At 37.6% G+C, this 11266-nt stretch overlaps 1 protein-coding gene across 1 annotated transcript in view; it reads right to left on the reverse strand.

Annotated features, from left to right (window-relative positions):
* Window positions 1-4861, reverse strand: part of LOC140236975 (NAD kinase 2, mitochondrial-like) — a 10864-nt gene extending 6003 nt beyond the window's left edge. The window contains exons 1-4 of the mRNA XM_072316922.1: window positions 4393-4861; window positions 2455-2543; window positions 1722-1973; window positions 990-1214 (exon numbers count right to left, since the gene is read on the reverse strand). Of these exons, the coding sequence (XP_072173023.1) occupies window positions 990-1214; window positions 1722-1973; window positions 2455-2543; window positions 4393-4776 (950 nt within the window). The 5' untranslated portion in view covers window positions 4777-4861. The remainder of the gene's footprint in view (window positions 1-989; window positions 1215-1721; window positions 1974-2454; window positions 2544-4392) is intronic.
* Window positions 4862-11266: the final 6405 nt, after the last annotated feature.

The following is an 11266-nucleotide window of genomic DNA, read 5'->3' on the forward strand; positions in this document are numbered from 1 at the left end:
AGACAATGGCATACACCCTGCATATAACACCAGTTTAGTTCTTGCTGGAGCATAGCAAAACTGGAGTGTCTTCTACGGATCTCCAGGGTTTAAGCCTGGGCATGTATATGGATACCCAGAGTTGCCCACACATCAGAGGACCCCTCTTGGCCTTGCTGGTTGAGTCCAAAGGAATGCGCTGCAGTATGTTTGGCACCAATAGCAAAATTAACAACATGCCAAAATATTGCTTCCCTTCAACTCAATAGCAAAGAATATTATGTCTATGTTAGTAAACTGCTGGCACTGCTTTTTGAAAGAAGGTAAACAGGGTTGGAATAAGCCAGTTCCGAGTTCCACTTTGCGCATGAGCAGAAACGAGGTCATTCGGACCAACAGGCATGTTGGTTTTTAAATTCACTGGGATAAGCATATGTGATGATGATGATGATGATTCATGTAATCCTTATAATGCTGCTTGCCAGCACATCCACCTGACAGCAAAAGTTGTATTTGGCAATATCAATAGAAAGAGATTGTTAATACATTCAATGCAAAACAATGAACTGGATGCTTTCCCAGGTGGTAATTGACAGATCATTCTGCTCATCAGCTGGTCTACGCAAGTTTTTTCTTTGTTTGAATAGGACTGATGAATCCTATAAATTGTTACGTAAAGCTTATGATTGTGTTGCTCAGAAAACGAGTGAAGTGCCCCTAACCAACTGAGAAAAAAGAAAGGTCATTCGTACCATTACGTCCAAGAGCTAACTCCGAACTGGCTAATTGCATTTATCCCATAGTTTCCAGCAATGGGACCCTGCCAGAAACCTAAATGCTAAAAACTTTGACTACCAGTATTTGTGAGATAAAGTGTGTATGATATTTCTGACTGCATTGTTCACATGTTTGCACAATATTTGATATTTCATTTTTTTTTTTTCAATTAAAAATTGAAAACATAATTTTCAAATTTTAGATGAACAGACTAGTTGGCAACTCTTCAGTACCTTGATGACAATGACTCTCCAATGAAAATTTCATTCAGGGCCAGGACAGGTAGGACACGGGGCCCGGGGGCCAGTCGGTCCAGGCCCTGCAGCATCCGCCTCTCCTGGCTGCAGTGTCTCTGGTAGTGCTCAGGAAAGCTCAGCTCCAGTTCGTGCAAGTCGATGGGGTCCTTGTTGACCAGGGAGCCGTCCACCGTGATGCGTATCCTTTGGCGTCGTTTCCACCTGTGAGTCGGACGGACGAAACAAGTCAAATAGAATCCCAACAGACTCACACATACTAATCTTTACATCACATACTGATCCCTGCCATGAATGACACCATGTGTAATGAATGTCCTTTTCAACTCAAAGGAAGAGTTAAGGGTGGCAATGGAAATGATCTAAACTATTTGAAGATGTTTCTGCAAGACCTACCTGTTTAGCTTTCGTGTACTTACTGGCTGTGTTCAAGTGCTCACGAGGGAACTGAACCTACAATACCATACTATGCCAAATTGGAAGCATTCAAACACACTGTGAAGACCTCCAAGTCACAAGTCAGAGGGGTCACATATGTTGTAGCAATTGGGTCATTCATGGTGCATCATATTCATTCATTTATTGTGAATTATACGGGACATATCATTTTAGATAGCGTGATAAGAATCACATGGGTAATTGACAGATAACATGAGATAACCAAAGGCAAAGAGAAAGAAAAGATAACACAATGTCACTTTTTATTCTCACCTGAAGTTTCCGGCCAAAACTTGCTTCATCGCATCCTCAAAAAGGGGCGTGTACCTATTGGGGAGGCACAGGTGCCCTTCCGACCCCTTTGGGTCGGTGTTGACACCAATGACAGGGGTCTCGTCAAACACCTTGCTGGCTGCTAGAAGGTATGTTCCATCACCTCCGGTAGCTATGACCAAATCTGCCCACTTCACAGCATCAGAGTTCAGCTGCGAACGGCGGAGAACTCTAATATCTAGCTGCAGCTTTCTGTTCACATTAAAGAGAAAATGACAAAGGGGAAATTAAGTTTAAATGCAAAAAATTTTTACTCTGACCAAGAAATACAAATGAAATTTGGAAGAATCTATTCAAGAAAAAAAAGAGAGATTAAATTTCAGCATGCACTAACTTACTGGCATGATGCGAACAGAAATGATGTGAAATCATGCATAGATTTGATAAATGGAATATGAAAAATTAATGGTCAGCGAGTAATGAATTACAGCATCCCCTTATATGTTTTATGCTTCAGGACTCATGATCATGTTACATGTCCACTACTCCATATGATTGATCATTTGCAAATGATATGTCTGAAATTTCCACATTAAACTTGCAAAAGTTTGACAATAGCACAAACAAAATATTAAAAAAAAATCACAAAAACACATTTTACTCATATTTTCAACACTCAAACAGCACCATTAACAAGAATATGATATGAAATTCATCCAGACAGTCTACTCACTTCAGCACATTGAGAACATGTTCAGCATTCTCTGAGTGAGCTCGGTGCCTTTCCTTGATTGTCTCCCAGTCCGATCCCCTCTCTGCAAGCTAGACATATACAGAGATGCCAAGTTCAAAAATTTCTTATGATGAGTGAGATTTTCATGACTCGGCGTTTCGGCGCTCGCGCGCATGCGCGCGCGAACAAGGAGGGTGACACCCCTCCCATGGTATGGAGCTTTTTTGAATTATTAGCTCTTAATGATGCGATTTGGTGCATACTTAAGTGACTATTTTTTTTACTAATTTTGAAAGACAAAAGGGAAATATACCTTCAATTGCAACTATCACTTGAATCCTTTGAGCTATACTCCTTATTTTTGGCACAAATTGCAGACTTCACCCGATGCGTGAGAAAAATGAGTGCCCTGCGTGAGATCGTGAGACAGGCCCTAAATGCTTGAGTCTCACGCAGAATGCGTGAGACTTGGTAGCTCTGCATATATAGAGAGAGAAATAATGCTTAGAATAATCCCCTATAGAAACACACGAAACGGACTGCTCAGACACCTAGTCGCAACCTTTCATTACACCAGAAATAAAATTACAAAACGATACTACACATAATTCATATTTTACCTGGTATGTGCATACCATGTGTGTGTGTGTGTACATGCTTTTTAAGTACACTTTAGTCATGTTACAACAATTAACAGTGCTCTGTTCTTGGTGGTATATGTTACTTCTACTTACAAAGTTCTACAGTAGATATAATAGAATGCATGGTATGGTCTTTGTTTCAATCTAGTTTCATTAGATAGCCTTTTTACAAGAATTAATTGTAATACTGTAAGTACCATCATTTTGAGAAGCTAGAAAGCAACCAATGTATTCAACTTGCTATAGTCCCTGGGCCCAATGTCCTACTCATCTTGGCCCCGAGTACCAAAGTGTGATATTATAGCCATGCATTGCCATGGGAACTGGATCTGAACAACCTCAATGGGCCCAATATTGTTGCTAACCACACTCGCACCCGATTCCACCCCAGGCTATAACAAAAACTGAGATATCATCTCTAGCTCTTTGGCACAATTTACAATACTGCCAAAGCTACACTAAAAAATGACAAGGAATGTCAAGAAGTTCAAATGTGTGGAACTGACCACACAGCTTACACAAAGACACAAAGTATAACTGTCTACCGTGAGTGGGTCAGATTCATCTACCACGACTTGCCTGTTTGTGCACTCAAGCATGGCACAAGCAAAGCAGCACTGTGATGATGACTCATGAAGGGGGATGTATTATTTTGACTTATCGCAGTTTCTAATGCCAATGGAATACTGTATAAGTGGATATTTTCGTGTGACTAATTTTTCGCGCTTGGCTGGGTAAGAAGAGTTTCGCGTGTTTTTAATTCCGCGGAATCAAGACATCACGCACAGGAACATATGGCAAGCAAAAATATTCACGTGCTTTTATTTTCGCGCTAGTTTGTTGATGCGCGAAATGCGCGAAAATTTCAACAACGCGAAAATTTCCACTTTTACAGTAGGCCTAGATTAATTTCCACTCTGGGGTTCAGAATAGAAAGAAACAATATTCAAATTCAGTTTTGCTTCATGTCAACCTGCATTTAAAGGGGGAAAACTAGACAATTAAAATATTCAGGAACTGCCTTCAAATTAGTAGGGCGCCTAGTCCCAGTACTTCCTGCCTACACCTGTTTGAGGACAGTGTAACCTAGCCGCTAGGCACTTGCCACCTCAATGTCACTCTTATTAGATTATTATTTTAAGTGATCACATATAAATTTTCAAAAGTAGAAGATTGAAAATTAGCTAAAGAAAAAACCTTCATAACAAATAACTGAAGATTTAGTAAACTAATTTAAGTAATTAAGGTCAGTCCTTTATTTAATACAACGATAAACTACATCTTATTCTTGAGTTACCATCTGTTTTAGCTGATCCTCGGTTTTCTCTGTCCCAAATCGCTGCTTTTCAAACATGTATCTCGTCGTTTTTGGAACGACCAAAACTTTGGAAACGTGAAAATTTGCTTCAGATGAGTAAGATTGTCTTTTAGAAAACACACTGCTTCCTGTCTTTAATCTAATGTTTCCTCTCGCCGCGGCAGTTGAAGTTGATAGCGAGTAACTCTGCTGCTGAGCTTGTCCAAGATCGAGAGAGAACGGAGTCGAGTTGGTCCCGGCCTCAAGGTTCAGGCGAGCGAATGGTCCACATAACCGCTCCAACTTCACTGGCAATATCTGGCTTCCCAGTCGACACAGTTTCGAAGGAATGTAGCACTTCGAAGAAAAACGTACCATGATCATTTATCTTTATGACATAAGCTCCGAAGAAGTCCACTTGCACATTAAAAATGTAGCCGTATCTGAAAGCTAGACGGTGGAACACCAGTCCGTCGATTCCGATGCGAGGTCAGGTCAAAGGATTAGAAAAGTGCTAGCTGCGCTACATCCCTTGGCCTTGTAATTGCACGTTCACACACCACCACCGCACACTTGATTTGACTGGGACTGCTGCGGCGGCCGCCGCCGCTCCGCCGGGGCTATCGAGCTGGAGAAGTTCCGTGTGGAGCTTGTCGCTGTGTACGTGCTGTCTTGTCCGTTCCAAACGAGAAGATAAGCTAGTCTGCGATTCCAGACCTTTCTTGTGAACAAAGGGCTTCTGCAAAGCCCTCCCTCTACGACAGAGTCAGGGCATGAAATCGCAGCACCGTCCGTGCAACCGCTATATGAAAGTCTTGTGTACTAGAGAATACATGCAATATTTGTCCCATTCATTTAATCTAATGAAGCGGGATTACCATTTGTAAATTTGTTACCAAAACAGAAAAAAAAAAAGAAATGTCATTTTCAGATAGGCCTAATGAGTATATATATATATATATATATATATATATATATATATATTATATTATTATATTATATATATATATTATATATATATAATGAGCCTAATAATAATTTTGTATTGTTCTGACATTTTCAGTTCGCCAATTAAAGGCTGTAAAATTCTGCTCTCATTCCTATACAAGTGGACCAGCCATACACTTCCATTTTTTTTTTCCGAGGACACGCCCTAAATTAAAAAAGAATATTTGTCTCTACATTACTTTCTATTCAACCCGCTGCTCTTAGTCTAATTGCCCGACGATAAAAGCAATTTTAGAGAATCAGAATATAGGCCCAATTTGAAATGTAATTGGCAATGAAGCTAGGGAAGGTCTTCTATCTTCGACAAAAAATGGACGAATAAACTGCAACATTTTACATCATGATTGATATTCTTTGAGAAAATCAAAGGGGCAGACTTGTTGAGGTTTTATCAAAATCAAAATTCGAATTGGAAAGTCATAGAAAAGTTCCACATACTTGTAATAACGAATATATTGATCACCATGATATCATCCCTCACAAGTCTACCATTGGCATCACTATGCAAAGAAATTGTCTCCGATTTTCTCCTTTTGACATTGTTCGCTTGTACTTAGATGATCCATGAAAGCTCACGGATCACGCCATGTTTCTGTACGAATTCTTTCTTTTTGTACATCTATTTGTATTCAACCCTTTTGGTGCCAGGTAAAAATGTCAGAGGTAAAAATGGCAGAGGTAAAAATGTCAGAGGTAAAAATGGCAGAGGTAAAAATGGCAGAGGTAAAAATGTCAGAGGTAATAATGTCAGAGGTAAAGATGTCAGAGGTAATGTCAGAAGTAATGAGAGCGATTTCGTCAGAGGTAAACGTATGAAGAGGTTTTAAATAATAACCTAGCCAGAGCAAACTATATTTATCGAATTATCAAATCCAAACTGCAGATTTGAAGAATATTGATATGGAATTATGTTTTAAAAAATTAGAGCACTCTCATTTGATAGGGCCATTTGCACTTGCTTGGAAAGACCACAATGCTACGAAAACTGTGGCACTTTGATGATTAGATGCAATAGATAAACGACAATATTACGGTGAGCTTACACTATACAGGGTGGCCCAAAAATGGAACAGCAGGTTTTTAAGACTTTGCTGGGATAAAATGCGATAGTATTTAAGCTTGTTGGGTGGAGCATCCATTCTTCATTGAAATAACATCAGAATCAATTTGGTGGAGAACTTTATTTTATTAGCACACAATGCTGTAAGTATACGTATCTGGGTGGAAATCACTGATATCTCTATGGAAGAACAAAATCAGTTGTGGAAATGAGCTGCATGCTTGGCGGAGGTCTGCACTCTCAGAGTGCTTCTCTATTTTTTTTCTGGAACCGCTTGTCATAGTAAAAAGTATTTAAGAGGTTTGCAAAAAGTGATAGGGTCTATTATGAATTATTTGTACAGTATTTTGAAATGCTAGGCAAGATAGAAATATGTCGATTTCATGAGGGTCACCTTTTTGAGAACAGGGGTGACTTCTGCAATTTTGCCACCCTTTACATGACACGTGTAATAAAACCTTTAAGCGTGTTTTCTCGCCCATGTATACTTTTTTTTTCGTTTTAATGTTTATAATAACGTACACCATTTACGTCACGGTTTATGCACTCTTATCTCATAACCCGATGAAAATGTTTCGGATAAACCAGAAAGAGGCCAGGTGAGGCGATATGCATTCTACCTGTAAGTGAGGAAAACGAGGGAAATATTTTATACATGTACGTAGGCCCTACTGGTCGTGAAGGAATACAGTTTTCATTCTGGACAATTTTTGTACATGCTCCATTTGCAATAGTTTAGAGACATTGGGGGCTGGGTGGGAGGTTTGGTCCTTTCCTTTAAAACGCAGAGGGTATCCGTGAGAAAAGAAAAATGCAGGAAAGTGTAGGGGAGACCGGGAAGAAATGGGACATTTTTGCATCATCATGAAAGATTCCTTGTAACTTTTAAAACAATTATTTTGTCAAACTAGGTCATAATCATAATTATGTAGTATAGGTTCTGAAGTTTATAGTAGAGTATTTAGTGATACCCCTATATATATATATATATATATATATATATATATATATATATATAACATTTCGTGTAATAAATGATTTGTTTAACCCCTAATTTTTGGGGGAATGGGACATCAAGCGGGGAGAAATGAGACAACCTGGAGAGATATTGGATAACCATCATGACGAAAGTACTAGGATTTACATGTGCCGCGGGGAGAAATGTAACACTGCCCTATTAAATTTCTCCCAGTGATAACAGAAACAGCCAAAGATCCCTGCCAATTTTTCATACCTCCATGTCTGTTATCAAGCAATTTCATCTTCAGAAGTTTACACACTCATTAAAATACCTATTAACATAGTATAGGACCTACCAGATCTATGAAGTTTGATATTTTACTGACAAGATATGACCTGTATAGCTGTATAGTGGTTGTCCATTTTCATGTGTACCGAGGCTCATCTTTTTACTGATATAATTCGATTGTTGACTGGCCGAGCATTACCCAAGTTACATGAGTGTCCCATATTTCTCCCCGTGTCCCATTTCTCCCCGGTCTCCCCGTGCTTTATTTCAGCTCAGGAGAAGGCACGAAAAGCGCGTATCATGCGAGAAAGGTGTCAGAAACATGAAGAAAAAAATCTCTGTCACTTTTACCTCGTCCTCTTGCATTTCTACGACTACATTTTTATCAATGACATTTTTATCTCTGGCATTTTTACCACTGACATTTCGACCACTGACAACTTTACCTCTGACATTTTTACCACTGACATAATTATTTACCTCTGACATTTTTACCTCTGCCATTTTTACCTCTGCCATTTTTACCTTTATTATCTTATATATTATATTTTTATAGAAATTAGTAATATGCGTCCGTTAGGCATTTTTTTTCTTTTTTTAACATGGAATTGGTTTTTTATAATCATTATGATAATGATTCTTGAAATTTGCCAAATTTCAAGTCAATCCGATTGTTTATAATGACGTCATATTATACGGGCCTGTCAGAGTCGAAATTCCTCCCGCGTGTTAATGCCGATATACATTATACAGTGCAAAATAGTGCGCGAAAAATTGCAAATAACCCCCAGTTTTTGTTTTAATTCTGAAAGCTGATGGGTTATAGATGTGATTTGAGGAGTCATTGAGGTTGGAAAAACAATTCAAATTTGTTAAATTGCTGTATGAAAGTAAAAATATGAAATTGAAAAATGACGTCATAAGATCTCAAATTTATTCGAGGTTATCTCGCTTATACTTGGTTAATTAGAATTTCACCCAGCTTCAACAGACCTATGTTGTATCTTATGAAATTTTCTTTTGATCTACTTCTTCGATTTGATGACGGCATCAAAAGACGATTGAAGTTATACCCGTTTAAAATTTGACCATGACGTGTTAACTCCATGGCAGTCTTTTTTCCCCAAGTGCCAGTTGACATGACTTCATTCACTGAGCAGTAGCTCGCTTTTTGATATCATAATTATCTTAAAGCCAAAGGTATTGTTTACCATTGGGAGCAGTGATTTAAAAAAAAAATCGAGTTATTACCACATGTCGATGTGTAGGTCAATTGTATCACAAAACATCCTACCATAATAAGATTTTGCAATAAAGCCTAAAATATGATACATATGTATAAGGAGATATCACTATTTTTCTCAATCTAACTAATATAACATTGAAAATACTGATTAATATTGTTTACATTGGTTGTTTCTATCCCTAACTCACATTTTAGAACTATTTTGAAGCACTATATAAAGCTGGGTTTTTGTTTCTCTATACCAGATTTCAATATACAACAGCTGACACTTTGGGCTGTCCGTAAGTAAGAACGCCCTTATCTATGGGATGTTGGGCGTAAGTCTAAACATAAAGTTTGCTTGAAATTGAAAAGTTTATAGGCCTTTGAATCTGGGATGGGCAGAACCTGCAGCTTATCGTCCGCAATGTATTGTCAGGTTCGATTCCTGCATGTTCTTTTCATGTACATCTTAAAAACTGCATGGCCAATTGCCCTAAATCACGACGAATCGATAAACAGATCACCTAATTTTGTCAGTCTTGACAAAACTTCTTATCATAGTCTAGTTTTGATTTATTCTTTTTATTCTTTTTTTTTTTAAAGCTAGCACTATAAAGTCCAAATAACGACTTTCAAGGGTTATGGGCCTATAGTTACAAACACAGTGGTTGATTGTGACGATTAACACTATTTGTTATTATGGTAAAATGGATTTCTCATATCGCAATTCTAAGCATGAAATTGATCCATTCTATTTGTCTGCAAAAACACTATGTCATTGAATTGTAAGTTTTACCCTCACTTTTTAGTCAATGGGAATGACATTATAACGCATAAAAATAAACAAGAATGATCAAAGGCTTATGAAGCAATATGTGATTCAAACAGGAATATAGGCCCTACTGAAACCCCCCCCCCAAAAAAAAAAATAAAAATATATATATATATACATGTGTATATATATGGGTCCTATTTTACTTGCATCGTCAACTTTCTGAATTAAACAATCTCTTTTCAACTTGTTGCCGTAAAATGTTTGAATACAGATGACTGACTATTTGGGTGGAGGAACTCACGCACGGTACAAACAGTGCTGATTTATGGATATTCCAGTGCTTGCCTCTCTCGGAACCAATGCACGAACTGCTTTATCATGATGGATGTTTATTTGCACAGTCATCAATATTACTATTTAGCACCGTACATGAACATTTCCCTTCCTATCCGGTGGGCGTGTGTACACGCAGATCCTACCACCGTTGTTCAGGGAATGCACTTACATGTACATTTTGTACATAAACCGATACTATAGTATACCCATACCAGGGTTCATAATAAGTTGAGCCTTTGTACATAAATGTATAGTGTTTTCTATTTTTTGCTTTTTCTTTGATATACATCTTTGGTCTACATTTTACAAGCAGTGCTTCTCATTAGTCCCCTCCACATACAAAAAAAGTCACGATACTTTCTTTATAGTGTACTCTGTATATATATATATATATATATATATATATATATATATATATATATATATATATATATATATATATATACATACATTTGTATATATATATATATATATATATATATATATATATATATATATATACACTTGGTGGTTCTATCCTTCTATGAAGAGTGCTCGATATCCTCAAAGGAAGAGCTTTAGACAGAAGTATTGGAACAAGTTCACTCGGTTGACATCAGGTTCATCCGTATTTTATTTATGATGATTGCCCCTAAATGAAGGTGGCATGAAACTCCGAGTAGCAATAAAATACGGATGAACCTGATGTCAACCGAGTGAACTTGTTCCAATACTTATATATATAAGTATATATATATATATATATATATATATATATATATATATATATATATATATATATGTATATGTATAATCTTATTTCATTTCATTTCATTTCATTTCATTTCAATGTGAGCACTCTCGATCTCATTGTAATTCCTTCTTTTAAACTTTGTGCGTGAGATAGAGAGCGCATGCCTGAATACCCTTGAATTATGAAAATTATCTTTGCGTGTTTGTGTGTGTGTCTGTTTGTTGATGGTTGAGTGTCTGTCTGTGCGCAGACCCTATACATGTGCCTGTATGTGATGTGGTCCTACTATCTATTTTCTGTCGGATATTGCGGTTATCATGCGTGTCTTTCGCGGAATGTGTATTGTACCGCTGGTTTGATGTGTTCTCCGGGGGTTTCCTGGCATTCAGTGTATAGGATTCATGTTTCAACTAATATAACTAGTCTTGGAAAATGTAGCGGCTTATACTAGTACTCTGGAAGCATGTCTAATATACTGCAGTTGT

The sequence above is a fragment of the Diadema setosum genome, chromosome 13 (assembly GCF_964275005.1).
Source record: "Diadema setosum chromosome 13, eeDiaSeto1, whole genome shotgun sequence".
Classification (NCBI taxonomy): domain Eukaryota; kingdom Metazoa; phylum Echinodermata; class Echinoidea; order Diadematoida; family Diadematidae; genus Diadema; species Diadema setosum.